The 18808-nt window shown below is 35.7% G+C and overlaps 3 protein-coding genes across 5 annotated transcripts; 1 reads left to right on the top strand and 2 right to left on the bottom strand.

The window, feature by feature from the left end:
- Positions 1-220: 220 nt before the first annotated feature.
- Positions 221-5454, bottom strand: uck2b (uridine-cytidine kinase 2b). The gene is made up of 7 exons (XM_016478050.1): positions 5247-5454; positions 3144-3303; positions 2749-2845; positions 2498-2640; positions 1289-1386; positions 1081-1129; positions 221-994 (listed from the first exon to the last, which is right to left on the bottom strand). The coding sequence occupies exons 1-7, from the start codon at positions 5349-5351 to the stop codon at positions 861-863; spliced, it is 786 nt and encodes a 261-aa protein (XP_016333536.1). The 5' UTR covers positions 5352-5454; the 3' UTR covers positions 221-860.
- On the top strand, positions 3319-12822 carry aldh9a1b (aldehyde dehydrogenase 9 family, member A1b). Of its 3 annotated transcripts, XM_016478035.1 has the most exons (14): positions 3319-4936; positions 6361-6462; positions 6775-6986; positions 7175-7320; positions 7431-7560; positions 8107-8241; positions 9177-9373; positions 10410-10550; positions 11276-11464; positions 11557-11644; positions 11748-11889; positions 12386-12498; positions 12596-12698; positions 12749-12822. In XM_016478035.1, exons 2-13 carry the CDS (start codon positions 6416-6418, stop codon positions 12688-12690), a joined length of 1635 nt encoding a protein of 544 aa, XP_016333521.1. In that variant the 5' UTR covers positions 3319-4936; positions 6361-6415; the 3' UTR covers positions 12691-12698; positions 12749-12822. The 3 variants fall into 3 exon arrangements, with proteins under 3 accessions (XP_016333521.1, XP_016333520.1, XP_016333522.1); XM_016478034.1 differs by having other exon boundaries at positions 12596-12775; XM_016478036.1 differs by lacking the exon at positions 3319-4936 and having other exon boundaries at positions 6404-6462; positions 6750-6986; positions 12596-12775.
- A 610-nt stretch (positions 12823-13432) lies between these two features.
- On the bottom strand, positions 13433-18264 carry zte38 (zebrafish testis-expressed 38). Its single transcript, XM_016478046.1, has 12 exons — positions 17949-18264; positions 17067-17190; positions 16920-16983; positions 16476-16512; positions 16362-16382; positions 16225-16251; positions 15766-15836; positions 14759-14907; positions 14349-14587; positions 14220-14259; positions 13608-13651; positions 13433-13522 (listed from the first exon to the last, which is right to left on the bottom strand). The coding sequence occupies exons 1-12, from the start codon at positions 17997-17999 to the stop codon at positions 13469-13471; spliced, it is 921 nt and encodes a 306-aa protein (XP_016333532.1). The 5' UTR covers positions 18000-18264; the 3' UTR covers positions 13433-13468.
- Between the last annotated feature and the right edge of the window lie 544 nt (positions 18265-18808).

Raw genomic sequence — 18808 nt, 5'->3', positions numbered from 1 at the left:
ATTATTTTATTCCACCAAAACGTTATGGATAATTCGTCAACAAAACCAGATGTAAATAATTAATCCAGTGAAAAAAATCGTAGAAAAATACGTGCCAGAGAGGCATGTAAACACAGGCTTATTGAAGTAGGTTACTACAATAAGCGTAATTCAAGTAATCATTTTTCTGGTGTTAACAGTAAATGTCTTTGAGGTATTTAATGTATCTCCTGATTGTATCGGAGGATAGTAGTAATTGGGGATCAGGCATAATTAGGGTAAAATACTCTGTATGCACACTGAGATATTGTAGTCAAAAAGAAGCACCATTACTTGTAAAACTGTAAATATTGTCAACAAAATGTGTCACATCATATGTACAAAACACTACAATTGTAAGAACCACAGCAACATTGAGATTCAACTAGAAAGCTACAAAAAAAACAATATAAAATGCTAGTGTGCCATAATTACAAAATCACACATTAAAGGGCCTCAAACATGAGGCACTAGGGGCTTTTTCTTTTGTGGATGGAACAACCCACCCAACCTGAGCTCTGACTTCAAGTATGTATGCAAATAGCACTGTAATCAAAGTTGTCTCTACTTCCAGTCGGAACAAAACTTTCCAAACTATTTATTTATTTTCTGAGTAGCTAAGAAAGCAGATAGACACGCCGACAAAAAAAATCATAGCACTTTCAAAACCCTGTAACAGCAAACTATTATCCACAACAACAACATTTCAAATGCAAATAATAGTGACAATAACAAAGGCATTTCAGCTCCTGCATCCCTTCATTGTCATTGGGTGAATGGGATGTACACTGTTATTATTCAGTTCCGCCCTCTCCTCAATGGAGGGAAGGGCCACAGTGAGGTCAGTGCGGTCGACTCGACTCAGAGGGCCGTCTTTGTCTGGGGGTTCCGTGGCCGTTCTGAAAACTGTTCTGTCGTTTGTTGAATCCTCCGTTCAGGATATCCTGAATATGCTGCACAATCAGATTAATAGCCACTAAAGAGAAAGGGAGATAAAAGTACATCAAGTTAAATCTCTCCAGTGTGCATTTCCTATCAAATAACTAGTGACTACTGACTCACCGTGATTGTCTGCTCCTCTGGGGATGATGACGTCTGCATACTTTTTGGTCTGCAAATATAAATGTTCAAGATCATTTAGGGCACAAAGAATGAGGAAGCAGATGGAAGGTGTCAAATTAGTATACGTTATACCTTTTCCGACAATAAAGCACAGTTAAAAGCTGCTATAATAATGGAGAAGTGAGGTTTCGTTCATAAGGATACTCACAGGAAGACAGAACTCCTCAAAGGCTGGCTTCACAAAGGTGATGTACTGGTTCAGAACCTGCTCCAACTCTCTGCCTCTCTCACTTATGTCCCGCAACACTGACAGAAACAAGAAAACACACAGTTAGTATATAGTGCCGAGCAGTTTAACCAAACCTTCACGCTCATTGTTCCTCAATAAAGCTATTACTGCTGGAAGTTCAGTGCAGAAGTGTTTTATATATTACATAATAAAGAACTTTTCAATAATCAAGCATATTACATACAAATGACTGGTACTTTATCTCATTAAATTATTTACTGAGTTTCATACATGTAAAATACATACAAAAAGTTAGATCAATTTAACTTAATGTTATCATTATTTTCCTGTTTAACACTGTAAAGCTGCTTTGACAATCTGTATTGTGTAAAGTGCTACATAAATTAAAATGTTTTTTCATTTTTATTAGGTTTTTTTTTTCTATTGTAATATTTTACACTTCCAGTTTTAGTAATTTTATTACTTAAACTTACTTTATTTCATTTAGCTCCCAAGGCAACCTACCCATTTTTTACAAGTATTTTTAGTTTTTTTTTTTGAGTATAATGTTGTGGTCACACTAGACTTTGAGCACACAATTTCTTCAGATACTGCACTGATCATATGACATGATGCTCTGTTTTCTTATTTAAAAACTATATATACAATATAATAACTCCAAAATGTAAAAATATACAATACAACAACTTTCCTGCAACACTACACACTTGTGTAAAGCTTTAAAGTTCACGTTCTTTTAATTCTGCTAAGAGGACTCTCGTATATATATATATATATATATATAAATAAATAATATAAAAATACATACATAAATAAAATATACAAGTAAATAAATATAAACATAAATAAATAAATATTAAAAAAATTAAAAATAAATACTTTTTTTTTTTTCTATTGGTATTGATAAAAATGAAAATATAAAATAAAAATGCGCAGGTCAGTTCAAACTTTGGAATGCAGCAAAATGCAAAACTTATTTGCATTAATTTCTATTTAACAAAAAAAAAATTTCAGACTTTCAGGTAATGATAATGACCTTGACAACCCAGAGGAAATCCCTCTCATTATAATCAGCAAAGCTCATAGATCTACTCTACTTGGGGAAAGAAAGACAAAAAGCACTACTTAAACCAAATTGCAAGTGAAACTGTCAGTCAGGTCATCTACCTCTTCGCGAGAGGCGTGTGTCTGGGTCTGTGTCCACAAACAGCTTCATTTGGAACAAATCTCGAATCTCTTGCGAGTAGAACATGAGAATCCCCTCAAAGAGAACCACATCTGCTGGATACACAGTCACAAACTCATCCTTCCTGTAAGAGGTGTGCAGAACATATGATTCATAATACGTCCAACAGTGATTCACCCATCAAAACACCCAAAATAGCAACTTGTGCAGAGAGAGAGAGAGCAGCGCTGACCTGGAATGGGTAACAAAGTCATAAACTGGGATGTGCACAGTCTCCCCCTGAATGATGTCTTGCAGAGTCTTCATGACCAGCTCATTGTCGAAAGCATCTGCGAATGATGGAAACATTGAAAAACAGATTATCTTCTGTAAGAAACTATTCAAAAAAATGTAATTTGGATCTTTAAAAGGAAGCAGTAGTCCATATGACACGTTTTCAGAAGACATATGATAGTTTTGTGCAAGGATTGAACCAAAATTGAAGACTGACAAAACACCATTGGTTCTTACATGCGAAGTAACCATGTAAGCCGTTTGTTTCCCCCCCCATTCCAAGTAATAGATGAGTATATTCTAACTTCTGAGTGAACTTTTGACCTCTTTAACAACCCTCAGACATTCAAGTACCTGGGTGATCGAAGTTGAACTGGCCCTTGAGCGCTTTGGCTTTCTGTTCAGGTGTGAGCTCCCTGTAAAAGCTGTCTTGACTGAGGATGACCACCTGCCGCTGGTGACAGTCAATCTTATCCTGGCCCAACAGCTCCATGATCTTCTCACATACTGAAGACTGACAGGAGAGAACCCAAAACCACTTAGTAAGTACTAAACTCTTTAAGCTACCCCACAGTTCAGATATACACAAGCTAAAGCCACAGTGGTTGCGTTATTTAACTTATGAATCATTTTTGAGACACAACCTTCTAAGCCCTCGAAATTATCAACATGATCCAAACTTTGCTGAAAAAAACGGTTTTACACAATCTACTACATGCTTTCTATAAAAGGCCTTTTAGTATAATTCTAAAGAAACGCTCCCCTTCAGGTCGTGGTCCACGTATTTTTGCTGTGAAATCTTCACAGATTTTTATGAATTTAACATGAAAACTTTATATTGTTAGTAATATTTAAATATGAACACTTACTGGACTGCAAAAATCCATATGTCATTATTTCGAATGATCGTGTTAAAATGGGAGTATTAAATATGCTATTTTTGAGGAATGTTTATTTGTACATCTCTCAATCATAATTGCATTATGTTTTACCGCACAAAATTAAAACTACAGAGATTTGATCACAAAACTAAGCTTTTAAATGTCATCTTATAGAGATATAGAGTGAAAACTGATATTCATATGCATTTTATGCAAGTAGTCTGTTACACTGATCTCCATATTCTCTTATATCATATTACATGAGGCCTAAAAGCATGGTGCATCAAATATGATACTCCCACATATGCACATTTTTAAATAATTTGTCTAAAGATTCAATAAACTAGATAAGCTTTTCTGACTATTATTTTATATGTTAAAGGAATAGTTCGCCTAAAAATAAAAACCGTGTCATTTACTCGTCCTCATGTTGTTCCAAACCTGTATGACTTTCTTAGTGTTTGTAGTCCATACAATGGAAGTCAATGGACACCAACACTGTTTGACTACAAACATTCTTCAAAATATCTTTATGTTCTGCACAACATGAAAAAAGGGAGCAAATTTTGGCGAACCACCCTTCTAACTTGTGCTATAGACACTAGTGTCTCTGCAGACATGTGCTGTGAACTCTGGGGTGGGTCACGTATCCCATGTAAGGAAATCCAGCGGGGAAGCATGGCCTCCACTTGGCGCCAAGTGTGCATTTAAAATCTGGGCTCAGTTATATTTGTCTGGATGATAGACAGACGTTGATTCCGCCAACATGGGCGACCCTTCAGAGCCATTGAGCATAAAGCAACCACATTTTGACAGCAAGTAACATGGTTTCATTTGAGCATAACTGGGTTTTCATACGCTCAGTGGTAATAGTTTAGCGGTGGAAGTGAAGTTTCCTGTACATGAAGGTCAGCGGAAGATTACTGAACGCTTGTTACTAAAACGGGGTCGTTGCGTCAATGTAAACATCCTCCGCGGTTATGACGTCACGTTCCCGCAACTTTCCTTCGCCTACATGGAGGAAGAGGCACTTTTTTCTCATTTTTAACAGCTACAACAAACCACTTTTAAACCAGCATGGCAACTAATAAACTTCCAATGTAGACATTCGAGGTCGCTTGCAAGCAAATAAACGACAACAGGACACGCGGTGATTCAAAACACTGCGCCACGTGGAGATAAAACATGACGTTATCGACATTTAGAACGATTATAAACACGAATCTGGACAAATCCTAACGGAATAACGAAAAATATTAATTGTCGGTTATTCCAAGTTTAAAATTATTTTCGCGCTTTAGAAATTCTCAGTTTCCAGTAATGAAACAAAAGATTTTACAAATGACAAAAATATATAAAGGTTTTAAATTACATGTTTAGGTTTTGACCTGGCGTGCGAATACATTTGAAAACCCCATATGTTGTGTTTCTAAAATAGCTTTCTTGTATAGTTCATTATGAGCTGGCTAGAGCCACGCGGTCGCTGGAGGCACCGGCGTCACAGAAAACCCCCGTTAACCTACATGATGATAGCGGGGTCTGTACGGTTACCGATAAACACTCGTAAAGCTCAAACCTTTCCGCTAGCGGTGCCCCCAGCCACACCGATGAGGAACGGCTGTCGGATGTTGTGTTCGTTCTCCGCTCTGTCCTTAAGATGTGTTTCACTGTCGCCAGCCATGCTTGCAGTGGGAGCACAAGAGTGTGTGTGTGTGTCGCTATTCTAATAATACACACACTCTCAGCGCTCCTCCTACTGTCCGCTCACTGCTTTTTCCACAAAGAAAATAATGCTTCTTCTTCTTCTGGTGTTTTATGGCGGGTTGGCAAACCAGCGAAAGAGGTGCATTACCGCCACCTACTGATCTGGAGTGTGGAGTGTGCATAAATTTGGAAGAAATAAATACAGAAGGGAAAGGAGAGAGAAAAAAAAAAGAAAAAAAACTAGAAATTTCCCCAAAAATATCATTTATCATTATATTAAAAAGTATGGGGCTACAAACACTTCCTTGAGGGGTTCCATTGTCTATTTGATAAATATCAGAGTATTCAGTACCTACTCTCACTTGTATTGTTCGTTCTTGCAAGAAATCCAGAATCCAGTTATATAACCTCCCCTTAAGCTGTTCTCTTCTTCCGTTTAGTCCTGTTTATACATTTCAATTTACCCGTATTTTTTATATATATATATTTTTTTTTTTCTTCCCCCTGCTAATATTTAAAAGTACCATTTAAATATTCTTTGTTTATGTGTTCTTTCCTTTTACTTAAGTAAATTAATATATTCATATATCTCTAAATACAAGTCCCAATATGTGCACATTAATGGCATCACATATGAAAAGACAATATTAACAAAAGCAGAAAACAGATTCTGCCTCAATTAAAATATGTGGAAAAGTAGGCCAAAATGGTAGGTTTATTGACAGGGAATTTCCGATATCCCCGTATGAACATTTACCCTATAAAATAAAATGAGGGGGAATGACAACATATTCCAGTGATTTATCACATGTATTACCATAATAACATTCCGTTAGGTTTATTTCACAGTGATAGAAACTTTACAAAATAAGCAGGTACTGTCATATTTAGAAGCAATAAGGTTCACTGCATATATTTTATGAAATATTTTAAAATTACATTTACTTTTCTTTAACTTTTCGGAATCGTCAAATGACATCATCAAGAAGAAACCAATGAGAGTCGCGCTCGCGTTTAAGCCCCGCCCTAAAATGCTGGAACATGGCTGGACTGATCCGCAATCTTCTTCTTCAGACTTGCAGCAGAAGGTGAGTGAAGTGAACGTCTCTGTCACTGCGAAACCTTTTGTTACTAACGTTAGCATTTTCAATCTTAAATGCAACACTTGCTATGTGGGAGGTTGCATTTAAGCGGACTGCCGATGTTGTTGCTTTCGACTTTTACAGACTTTTATAGCAAAAACATAGTCATGAACTTATATATACAAATAATTTGAACTTTTATTATTATTATTATTTTAAATCTCTTCTAATTTATGCTTGACTGTTTTATTTTTATTGCTGTAACACTATGTTTTGGTGCAAAATCTGAGAAGATCCGGTTTGTTGACACTCGTCCAGGGGGTCAAAGTTCAGTGTTAGGCATTTGAAGATGGCCCTGCTGAGCTCTCTCCGGACCCCGGGTCTCTGTGGGGCCCTGTACTACACCGGGACCAGGAGCATATCCTCAGGAACCCTTCATATCAAAGATTCGCTTAACTTCTGGAGCGGTGGCCGAGTCAGCCTTAAAGATGTGGAAACCAAATCCGAACCCGTATATGAGCCTGCAACAGGTAATGTGTTTATGAAACGAATTTCCTTCATTTCACCCCTTCTAAGCATTGCCCAATCAATCAGACTTTGCCCCATGCGATTATTACAGTCACATCTGGCTACGCATATACCAGAGTTCCTCAATACACCATGTTGTTCTATGAAAAAACATCATCATTCATCTCTGATCTTTATAAATGTGTCACAGGTCGTGTCTTGTGCCAGCTACAAGCTTGTGGTGCCGCAGATGTCGATGCAGCTGTCAGGAGCGCCAGTGCTGCTTTTACAGTGTGGAGTAAACTGGCAGGCATGGAAAGAGCCAGAGTCATGCTAGAGGCGGCTAGACTCATTGGGGTAGACCTGAATGCATTGATCAGGCATCCTGACACATTACATAACAGTGCTGCATTGATTCAAGTCGTGTTGAGTCTGATCTTTTCAGTTATTTCTGTTGCTGAGAATAGAAGAGAAGAGAGGAGATTGCTGAGATAGAGGTCGTCAACAATGGCAAGTCCATCACCGAAGCCCGTTTAGATGTGGACTCAGCCAGACTGTGCATTGAGTATTTTGCAGGACAAGCCACCACACTTTCAGGTTAGTTGTTTTGCCATTGAGCATTCTCATAAGACACAGACACAATTTTAAAACTTCATTACTAAAAAAAAAATTACACTGCCAGTCCAGAGTTCATTATAATTAAGTTTTTTTTTTTAATGCTTCCACAAAAATATTAAGCCACAAAAACTGCATTCGACATTGGTAATAATAAGAACCATTATTAATTATTAAACATTAATAATAATTTATAACTGAGCAGCAAATCAGCATATTAGAATGATTTCTGAAGGATCATGTGACACTGAAGACTGGAGTAATGATGCTGAAAATACAAATTTGGCTACATTTTAAAATACATTCAAATAGAAAACACTTCTTTTAAATGTAATATTTTATAATATTTCTATTTTTGCTGTATTTTTTGTTTATCAAATAAATGCATCCTTGATAAGCATAAGAGACTTCTTTCTTAAATCTTAATTATTACAAACGTTTGACTGGTAGTGTACATACAATTACAATGAAAATGATAGTTATGTTAACTTAGGACTACACTGGTGGGTTTGGGCTATTCTTTCTCAGGTCAGCATGTTCAGCTGCCAGGAGGTTCGTTTGCTTACACTCGTCGGGAGCCGCTAGGTGTGTGTGTGGGAATAGGAGCCTGGAACTACCCCTTCCAGATTGCAGCCTGGAAATCTGCCCCTGCCATCGCTTGTGGTACGTGATATATATATATATATATATATATATATATATATAAGTTGTATAAGTGTGTTTTAGAACACTGGAATCACAGAACATGTTCCTTAAATATAGGTATCCACCGATAGGCCAATAAATGACGTTATAAATGGACAATAATACAATTTGATATGATTTTCTCATAATAATTCAAATGAAATAATAGTAAAATAAAATAAATCAATTTAAATTCTACAAGGGTCATTCCATGTTAACTCAACTAAACTAAAACATTTAGATTTTTTTTTCCTGGTGAAAGAAATACATAAAGATATTTATTTTTAAAAGAAAAATGTACCAGCTGAATGCAACGTGACCCACATTTAGTTTTTGATTTATTCAATATGTGTACAATTGAACTGTTTACTCACGAAGCCACATTAAAATGCATTAACAAGAGAAGTCTGTCTTCCACCAGAAAATCTAGCTGAGATATTTTGCCTAAAAATTACAAGATGATAACCTTAAAGGGTTAGTTCACCCAAAAATGAAAATTAGGAAAAATACTATAATAGGGTCATTCCATGTCAAATCAACCAAATTTTAGAAACTTCCCTGACTCAAATTTTTGAATTTGTTAATATTTTTCAGAAAAAAGACAAACATACAGAGCAAAACAAAACACCGGTCACAGATTAAAAGTACAAAACGAGGATTTGTAAAGAAGAATATCAGAGGATTTCGATATAAGCCAAGAGGAGACTGGTTTTCCTTTGATAAAGGAAACTTTGCTTCCTTTGATTCTGTAAACAAACGTTGGTTTTCACGAGACTCACCGGCGCATGCGAAACGCTGACCTCATACGTCATCCGCCGGGAGATGCTTCTGTGTATAACTGCTGGCGCAAGCTAGCATGCTAGCCGAAATGATTATCTTAATACTCTCCATTCAGTCTTACGATTCAATTGTAGGCAACTCTATGGTGTTCAAGCCGTCACCGGTGACCCCTGTGACTGCAGTGCTGCTGGCTGAGATTTATTCACAGGCTGGGGCTCCTGAGGGCCTCTTCAGTGTGGTGCAGGGCGGACAGGAGACGGGTTCTCTGCTGTGTCATCACCCATCTGTGGCGAAGGTCTCCTTCACAGGAAGTGTGCCCACAGGCAAGAAAGTAAGATGACCCGAGCTAATAGTAATAGCTGTCACAGAACTTTTTTCACAGAACAATTTGCTTATTGTATGGTTTAAAGGAATAGTTCACCCAAAAATGCAAATGTACTCATCCAAGATGTAGATGAGTTTGTTTCTTCCTCTGAACAGATTTGGAGAAATTTAACATTACATCACTTGCTCACCAATGGATGCTCTGCAGTGAATGGGTGCCGTCAGAATGAGAGTCCAAACAGCTGATAAAAACAATAATCCACAAGTAATCCACACCACTCCAGTACATCAATCCAGTTGATCCAGTCGGGCTTGTGAAGTGAAAAGCTGTATATTTGTAAGAAACAAATTCATCAAGATATTTTAACTTCAAACAGTTGCTTTGGGCTAAAATGCAAGTCCTCTATCCATAATATTATTTTCTCCAGTAAAAAATAATCTCATCTGAATCAAGAGAGAATTATGCACAGATCAAGCAAGTGAAAACAGTCGAAGACAGTTATTAACAAATATGAAGGTGGATTTTGATGTGAGAGGACAACAGAGATGGACTTTTTCACTGCAGAAAGCATTATTATGGATTATGAACTTATACTTTGGCCAGAAGTGATGGTTTAAAGTTAAAAATGTCTTAATGCATTTATGAAGTGAAAAGCTGTGTGTTTGTAATAATCAAGACATTAATTGATGGACTGGAGTGGTGTGGATTATTGTGATGTTTTTATCAGCTGTTAGGACTCTCATTCTGACGGCACCCATTCACTGCAGAGCATCCGTTGGTGAGCAAGTGAGCAAGCAATGCTACATTTATCCAAATCTGTTCCGATGAAGAAACAAACTCATCTACATTTTGGACGGCCTGAAGATGAGTAAATTTCCAGAAAAGTTTCATTTTGGGGTGAACTATTCCTTTAATCTAAGTTGGGTTTATTATACCAGACATTATACAGTACACTCTATTGAGAAAGTCACTAATAGTAGTTGTAATGGAAACTATCCTGGAATGCATTTCCTTAATTCAAATGCACATTTTGGCCCAACAGATAATGGAAATGGCTTCCCGTGGGGTCAAACCAGTGACACTGGAGCTCGGTGGTAAATCTCCACTGATCATCTTTGAGGACACTGACCTAGAAAATGCTGTCAGAGGAGCACTCATGGCCAACTTCTTGTCTCAAGGCCAGGTACTGTACTGGAAAGTCAAGTCAAAGTATTAACATACATCTTTTTCCCTTTCTGTTTCATATTCACGAGAAAAAAAAAGGATCACTGCGCTCAACTTTAGTTTTGGGTGTAGATCGATCAGTAACATCACTTTCAGATAAGGGATCCACACTCACTGTATCTTCTTGTAATTTATTTTCATTTTGCAACAGAGCAATCGAGAATCAAACGTTTCAGCAACAAGCCGCATAACTTATGACTCTTTCATATAAACAATTAGAGCTACTTTTCATCTAGCCATGCTGATATACAGACCAACTGCACAATTGCGAGTACAATATTGCTTTAAATTCAAAATGTCAAATTCTGAATAGAAAGTTCAAAAGAACAGCATTTACTTAAAATAGAAACCTTTTGTAACATTATAAATGTTTTACTGTCACTTTTGATCAAGTTAATGCATCCTGGCTGAATAAAAGTATACATTTTTGTTGAAAAAAAACAAACAAAACTTTTCAACACATTTATTTTCAAGTTTGTCTGAAATGATCCCTTAGTAATATCAGCCCAATCAGACTGAACACTAATATTAAAAACCCACTCACATTGATGCACATGCTGTTTATGGTCACCTATATTGTGCATCTATAAATATGCTCTTCAGTAGCTCCATATTCATCAAAATATGTATTATTTATACACTAATGATTAATGAATATGTATTTTTTGTATTGCTCACTTGTAGGTGTGCAGCAATGGCACCAGAGTTTTCGTGCAAAGCTCAATTCTTCCTCCGTTCTTGAAAGAGGTGGCCAGGAGAACTAAAGCCATCCAGATAGGAGACCCTCTGTTGGATGAGACTCGTATGGGAGCTCTGGTCAGCAAACCACATCTGGAAAAGGTGCTGGGATATGTGAAGCAAGCTAAGAAAGAGGTACAAGTGTTGTTCAGAAAATATTCATATAGTAGCATTATTGTATAATTTACTATATGATATGGTTTTAAGTAGTTACTTTTTCTTTATAGGGAGCCAGAGTTCTCTGCGGAGGGGAGCCCTTCATCCCAGCAGATCCTAAACTAAAAGATGGATACTACATGACACCGTGTGTGCTCGGTGAGTTGAGATCATGTGTTTTGGAAACATTCAATGGCCTGTTTTTGTTCTGTTCTTTTCCTGCAGTCCGTGTTGTGTGTTCGTTCATGTGTTTTGTTTTCAGACGGCTGCACAGATGACATGACGTGTGTCAGAGAGGAAATCTTTGGGCCTGTGATGTCAGTACTGTCCTTTGACACCGAGGACGAGGTTCTTCGGAGAGCCAATGACAGCGCTCTGGGTCTGGCTGCAGGAGTCTTTACGAAGTAAAGTGAAAATAATTTTTTTGCTCACTACCATTCAAACATTTCGGGGTTTTAATGTTCTTGAAAGAAGTCTCTTGTCTTAATTGATCAAAAATACAGTAATATTGTGGAAAAAGTACTACAATTGAAAATAATAGTTTTTTATTTTAATACATTTTAAAATGTAATTTATTCCTGTGATCAAAGCTGGATTTTCAGCAGTCTTCAGAGTCACATGATCCTTCAGAAATCATTCTAATATGCTGATTTGCTGCTCAAGAAACATATCTTATTATTATTATTAATAAAATATAATTTTTTGTAACAATATACATGTCTCTTCTGTTTCATTTGATCAATTGAATGTGTCCTTACTGAATAAAAGTATTAATTTCTTAAAACTGACTCCAAACTTTTGAACGATATCGAACGTGTGATTGGGTGTTACTTCTGAAGGTTAAAAAAAGCTATACTCATTGCTAATATTTTCCTTTCCTGTCTGTTTCTGACTCACCAGAGATGTTAAGAGAGCTCATCGTGTTATAGAAAACCTGCAGGCTGGATCTTGCTTCATCAACAACTACAATATCACCCCTGTGGAGGTGCCGTTTGGAGGATACAAGGCCTCAGGTGGAGTTACCAAACATTATTTGTCTGTTTGTGTTTGCTCCGTAACATTAAACACACACTGTACTCAAATTTAACATGAGTTTTTTACCGATTTTAGGTATTGGAAGAGAAAATGGCCAGGTGACCATTGAATTTTACACTCAGTTGAAGACCGTGGTGGTGGAGATGGGTGATGTGGACAGTCTATTTTGAACACGAGCCAGGTGTATTCTGTTTGCGGATCGATGACTGAATCTTACAGAAAGATCTTAAAATGCAATTACCAACATTCTCTAAACACTAACGCACAGCTATTGAAATATTAACTGTTATTGAGTATTAATGTTCTCCACCACTAATGGACCATGTTTCGCGTGCCAACATAATTTCTGTCACATAATGACAGCTGTCTGTGAATATTTCACAATAAAGTGCCTGTACTGTAGGATAGTGTGATTCTTAATGAGCATAAACAATGTAAACTGCATTATTTTTAAATAACTGTTATTATATTTGATTATTAAAAAGCTTTAATGGGATATTTTGGTTAATGTGCATGTGTATCAGACAATGCTTGTGCTGTGAATATATGCTTTACCTATTAATTTGGTTGAGGAGACACTATGCATGTAATATTTTTGAACTAATGACAAAAAATGATGCATCATTGTACTAAAAAAGCGTGTGTATTATGAAGGAATATTTCATGTAAGGTAGTGTGAAGTATTGTTTAATTTATGTATATACTCATACAAGCGGCTGATGTGTCATGCATTCAACATCGTTTGTACTACAAACATTAAGTCCAATCAATAAATATATAAATTCTAGAATATGAGGAGGATGAATTCCCCACAACTAATTACCCAGTCAAAAACTTCTACCTGGTAAAAGGACATTTTACTTCCATTAACTTAAAATATATATATATATATATATATATTAGCAAAAACCCTTTAAAACTAATTTTGTCTGATGTGAACTTGTGGTTTCAAAAGCATTTCTTCTTTTTCCTCCTTGTGACTTTACTTCGGACACACTTCCTCTGTGCAAATAAATAAAGGGAAAAAAACATGAATAAAAAAAAAACACTTTATCTCTATAAAGAAATCAAAATTACCTTACCTTACCTTTGCTATAGCTTTTTTGGGCTGTTTGAACTGTGCGATAGATTCTGCAAAAGGTCAAGACAATAGGACTGTAAAAAAAAAAATGGACGACACGTCTCCACCTCCTTCCACTATAGAAAAGTGAAAGCAAAATATCCCAGATATGGCTGCTGTCATCTTGTGAAAAAGTCATCATTTGGTTCCCGAGTCAGCACAGTAGTGATTAATTTGGAGCTAAGTCTGCGCTGTAGTGATGGTGAGCTGGAGTTACGGCATCAAAGTCCCACCCAAACTCCCACAGACCCAATCGCTAGCACACAATCATGACACCACACCCCGTTTTTATAGCATCAAATAACTTAACTAAAAGCTAACTTATTATGATACCAAACACTTGAACATACATCATCGTGATAAGAACTACCTAAAATGACAAAAAAACATATTTTGGGAAGAATTTTTTTATTTTGGCTTACGCCCCATTTGTTTACATGGAGAGGGCAGGGGTTATGACCTATACTGCAGCTAGCCACTAGATGGCGATCAAAATGTTTTGGCTTCACTTTTCAGGACGTGTGCAACACACTTGGTCAGACGAGACCTTCTGAACAAAAACCTGTTTCAGGTACTTACCATCTTCAGAGGGCAGGTCCTGCTCACAGTTTCTGGTCACCTGTCACAAGACAGAGAAACGTTTCATAATCTGAATCCAGTCTGGTAAACGCATATCAAAGTTTATCCTGTATAACATCTGCTTTATACCGTTTCTGCTGCTCTGATTTGAGAGAGAGAGGGTGTCTCCATCTCCATGTCGTTCTCACTCAACTGGCCTCCCTCCAGCAGCTTCCCAAGCCGGCTCTGTGCTGCCGTCACGCGCAACTTCATGCTGTGGAAGCGAGACTGAATATCGCCCACTCTGAAGTGCACTGCAGTTCCCTCGAACCACAGACTGTCATTTACACCTGCCTTGAATCCTGGTGGCTCATACTCAGGTGGAGTGACTTAAATTGAAACAAAAGCACACCAGTCATTAAGATATTTCACTAAGCACATTCATTTTTTCCTAAAAACATCACTAGTTTGAAATATTCAACAAACTGTCACGAAGAAACCGTTCTTATCTACTTCTCTCAACATGCTGCAGAAGGATGTAAAGGCAGCATATATTGTACCATCATCATAGTAGTAGAGTTTCATAGTGAGGTAAACGCCAGTGGGCAAAGCCTCTAGATTCTGCATGAGGAGGAACAGCTTCCTGATCAGGAGCGTTGAAGCTTTCTTTGTGTCCTCCAAGGTCACTCTTGTGTCCCCAGTCACATTACTGAAATGAAGAAAAGAGGAAAGGATTAGTGTATGTGAGGTGAATGGAGGTTTAAAATATTTTTCTTTTCCTTTTTCCCTATCACATGTTTTAGTAATCATCATAAATTATATATCATTTGAAAGCTTAAAACCTCTAAATTCATCCTGTGAAAACCATTTTGAAATTGGACACTGCGTTACCATGGAAATCGTACTTTAACATCTTTTAGCGTGCTCCTCCCCCTTAGTGGGAGGTGTCATATTCCAAATGTATTACGGTCTTTTAGAATCAAAACTTTTCATAATATTGACAAAAATACATATCGTTGGAAAGGTCTGAGTCTCAAGATTCCATATTTTGTCATAGAAGTAATATTGAGAGAGAAATTGATACATTTGTGACAGAAAAATGCATCAAAAAAATTCAATGGAGTTTGGATGGCACCCGGTGGCTGTTTGTGGTATAACGCCTAAACAAAATTGCATAGGAACCTCAATTTTTTTAATATCACCTTCAAATTTGGAACACAACTTATTTAGACATATGGCTTTAATTTTATAGCAATTTTGGATTAAAACATATTTTATAAAATATTTATTTTAGATAAAATAAAATAAAAATAGTACAGTACATTTTCTTTACGGTAAATTTAAACTTCTATAACTTTTTTGTGCTTTAATTTTTTTAAATGATTTCACTTCTGCAATAATCTGCAGATTGTCTTCTTTAAAAAGAGACCAACCTTAGGTCTGTATTCAAAAGCGTTTATGATGTTTTTTTAATGTTTTTTTAAAAGAAATCTCTTATTGCTCAGTAAAACTGCATTTATTTGATCAAAAATACGGTAAAAACAGTAAACAATGTACAATACTACACCTCCACAGGATGTCCATCTGTGGTCCACACTCTGAGTATCTGAACTTAAACTGGTAGGACTCAATGACATGCTGAGAAAACAAGTTTAGAAAAGTTATATTATTAATGTCCACTTTTTAACATTTAGATCCACGCCTCAACTAATATATTGAAACTGTTTCTTTCCAGGTTTGCGTCTAAAATTATTCCAATTTGGGTCCAAAAAGGGTAAACCTTCAGATAAATTTAATAGAAAATATTCATTTTCTTGAAAAAATAATATTCTTTAGAATTTGGCTTTAGTATGATAACAATATAAAAGCCAATTATTTAATGTTGTAACTGTGTACTATTTCACATGCACAGTGCCTCACAGTATAAATTATTTTGAACACAAAAAGTATATATATTTAGGGGTCATTGGCATCAAAATTTAAAAAAACCCTGATCTAAAAACTCAGTGGAAGATTGTAGACTTACATTACTGTCATCTGGGCTTGTGTGTACCTGCAGATTAAAATAAAAAACAAAGCAAAAAACAAACAGGAAATGTAAATAATGTTTTTTTTTTTTTTTGTGTGAAAAAATATTATAGAATTGAAAACATGCATACTGACCCCAATGACCACCATTTGAAGCTGCAAAATATAAAGATAAATGAAATAATAATTAAAAATAAATAAATAAAGAGAAACAGACATTTATATCTAAATATGGTGCTTTTGACTTACATATCTCTTCTCCAATGCATCAAAACTTCCCAACAGCCTTGAAGGACAGAAGTATGGTTATATTGGCTTTTTATAGCATTATATTTTACACTTCAATGAAGCATTACAAATATACTTTCAAGAATACATTTGAATATACAAACTAGTGCTGGGGATCGATTAATCGCATCCAAAATAAAAGTTTTTGTTTATATATGTGTATATTTATTATGTACGTATATATAAAGACACACACATACAATATATATTTTGAAAATATTTACATATAAATATATTTAATATATAAACATAACATATTTGTAAAAAATATGTGTATATTATGTGTATCCACATGCATATATTATGTACACCAAAACTTTTATTTTGGATGCGATTAATCGTTGCCCAGCACTAATACGAACATAGCAATTTGCTATACAAAAACAACAGATATAATAAAATTACCATTTGACGAGTTTGTGGGCTTCAGGGCATGAACAATCCTGTTTGAGGACTTTGATACATAAATCTGAAGAACAACATTCATCAAAATTGATTGTATGAGATATTTAAAATGTTCATCCATTAATAAATCAGTGTGTATACGTATACCTTCCAGGTATCTGGATCTGTAGGAGTCCTCTGGAAATATCCCACGCAGATAGGTGATGGAGGATACAGCTATAACCACCATGCGTTTGACAAAAACCAGTGACTGAGCTTTAGTATCCAGTGCCTGATGAAACACAGGGGCTTAGTTGATTTATAATACTGCTTTAAATACATACACAGATATTTATTTGAGGACATGTAATTGAGCACACAGTATTTTCATAATAAGCTACATGAAAATTACATGTAATAGAATTATAATTTTGGGGCCTTGAAGGAGTAGTTCACCCAAAAATGAAAATTTGCTGAAAATCTAGGCCATCCAAGATGAAGAGGTTTCTTTTGCATTACATCACTAGCTGACCAGCATTATTGTGATGTTTTTTAGCAGTTTGGACTCTCATTCTGAAGGCACCCACATTTCTCCAAATCTGTTCAGATGAAGAAACAAACTCATCTTGGATGGCCTGAGGGTGAGTAAATATTAAGCAAATTTTCTTTTTTGTCTTAGTATTACTTTAAGACATTACAATTTAAATATTACAATAATATCACTTACCTGCATAGTAAAACAGTTAACGTTACAAAAACTACTATGGTAGCGCGAAAGCATCAGATAGTAAAACCACGGTATTTTAATATATACCATGGGTATATATAAATACCATTAGCTACTACAGTCAATTAAAATACTAACAATAATGATGAAAGAAAGAAAATATGTTTCTGAAAGCTTCTTACAAGAAGCGGACTTCACAGTATACGATAGAAACTACTAACGTTACAAAGGTTGAATCAAGCTTGGTAGCATGGTAACGTTATATTTTTGTACGTTTTTTTTTTTAAGGTCATATTGTAAATGTTATTGATTCTGTATCTCACCTCAACAATCACCTGTTTGTCCTGAGCTAGTGTCTTCTGTCTGGTTGTCATGTTTGAGCTAGCTTTAATGTTAACTAGCTTCCTCACAGAGAAATTATCTCCTCAGAACCTGTTATGGCATCAAAAAATAACTCGGCACGTTATTAACTTAACTAATCTGCCGTTGTTTATGTAAAGCAACGTGTTATTTGATAAATATGATCGTTTATTAGTGCCGTGCAAAGAATAAAGCGATGTCGGTTTAAGGTAAATTACGGCGCGGGATAAACGCGCGAAACAGACACCTGTCAGTCACACGGATTTGGCGGTAAACAGAGACAGCGACAGATAACAGCTTGAGAAAGAGGTGTAAATTATTTCTGATTATTAATACTTGATTAATATTTACTAATATTTAATCATTACTACACATTTATGTACACTACAATATATACTACCAGTCAAAAGTTTTTGAACAGTAAGATTTTTAATATTTTTAAAGAAGTCTCTTCTGCTCACTAAGCCTGCATTTATTTAATCCGAAGTACAGCAATAACAGTAAAATTGTGAAATATTTTTACTAGTATTTAAAAAACTGTTTTCTTTATTATTTTTAAAAATGCAATTTATTCCTGTGATTTCAAAGCTGAATTTTTAGCATCATATCTGAAATATAATTTTTTTTGTAACATTATAAATGTTTTTATCATCACTTTTGAACAATTTAAAGCATCCTTGCTAAATAAAAGTATTAATTTCTATAAAAAAATTATACTGACTCCAAGCTTTTGAATGGTATAGTGAATGTATAGTGTTACAAAAGCTTTTTATTTCAGATAAATGCTGATCTTTGGATCTTTCTATTCATCAAAGAATCCTGA

Source organism: Sinocyclocheilus anshuiensis, unplaced genomic scaffold (genome assembly GCF_001515605.1).
Source record: "Sinocyclocheilus anshuiensis isolate Anshui unplaced genomic scaffold, SAMN03320099.WGS_v1.1 scaffold436, whole genome shotgun sequence".
NCBI classification, from domain to species: Eukaryota; Metazoa; Chordata; class Actinopteri; order Cypriniformes; family Cyprinidae; genus Sinocyclocheilus; species Sinocyclocheilus anshuiensis.
This window is presented reverse-complemented; position numbering and strand designations above follow the sequence as displayed.

What these genes read in the sequence shown, in the direction of transcription:
- uck2b (XM_016478050.1), bottom strand. Translation starts at nt 5,351, where the DNA reads ATGGCTGGCGACAGTGAAACACATCTTAAGGACAGAGCGGAGAACGAA. An exon ending in GGGGCACCGCTAGCGGAAAG is followed by an intron (nt 3,304 to 5,246) that starts GTTTGAGCTTTA and finishes CTCTCCTGTCAG; the next exon opens with TCTTCAGTATGTGAGAAGAT. An exon ending in TTGAGGAGTTCTGTCTTCCT is followed by an intron (nt 1,130 to 1,288) that starts GTGAGTATCCTT and finishes TTATATTTGCAG; the next exon opens with ACCAAAAAGTATGCAGACGT.
- zte38 (XM_016478046.1), bottom strand. Translation starts at nt 17,999, where the DNA reads ATGACAACCAGACAGAAGACACTAGCTCAGGACAAACAGGTGATTGTT. An exon ending in CAGATCCAGATACCTGGAAG is followed by an intron (nt 16,984 to 17,066) that starts GTATACGTATAC and finishes GTTGTTCTTCAG; the next exon opens with ATTTATGTATCAAAGTCCTC. An exon ending in GGACCTGCCCTCTGAAGATG is followed by an intron (nt 13,652 to 14,219) that starts GTAAGTACCTGA and finishes GACCTTTTGCAG; the next exon opens with AATCTATCGCACAGTTCAAA.
- aldh9a1b (XM_016478035.1), top strand. Translation starts at nt 6,416, where the DNA reads ATGGCTGGACTGATCCGCAATCTTCTTCTTCAGACTTGCAGCAGAAG. An exon ending in GTGTGCCCACAGGCAAGAAA is followed by an intron (nt 9,374 to 10,409) that starts GTAAGATGACCC and finishes TTGGCCCAACAG; the next exon opens with ATAATGGAAATGGCTTCCCG. An exon ending in GCTGCAGGAGTCTTTACGAA is followed by an intron (nt 11,890 to 12,385) that starts GTAAAGTGAAAA and finishes CTGACTCACCAG; the next exon opens with AGATGTTAAGAGAGCTCATC.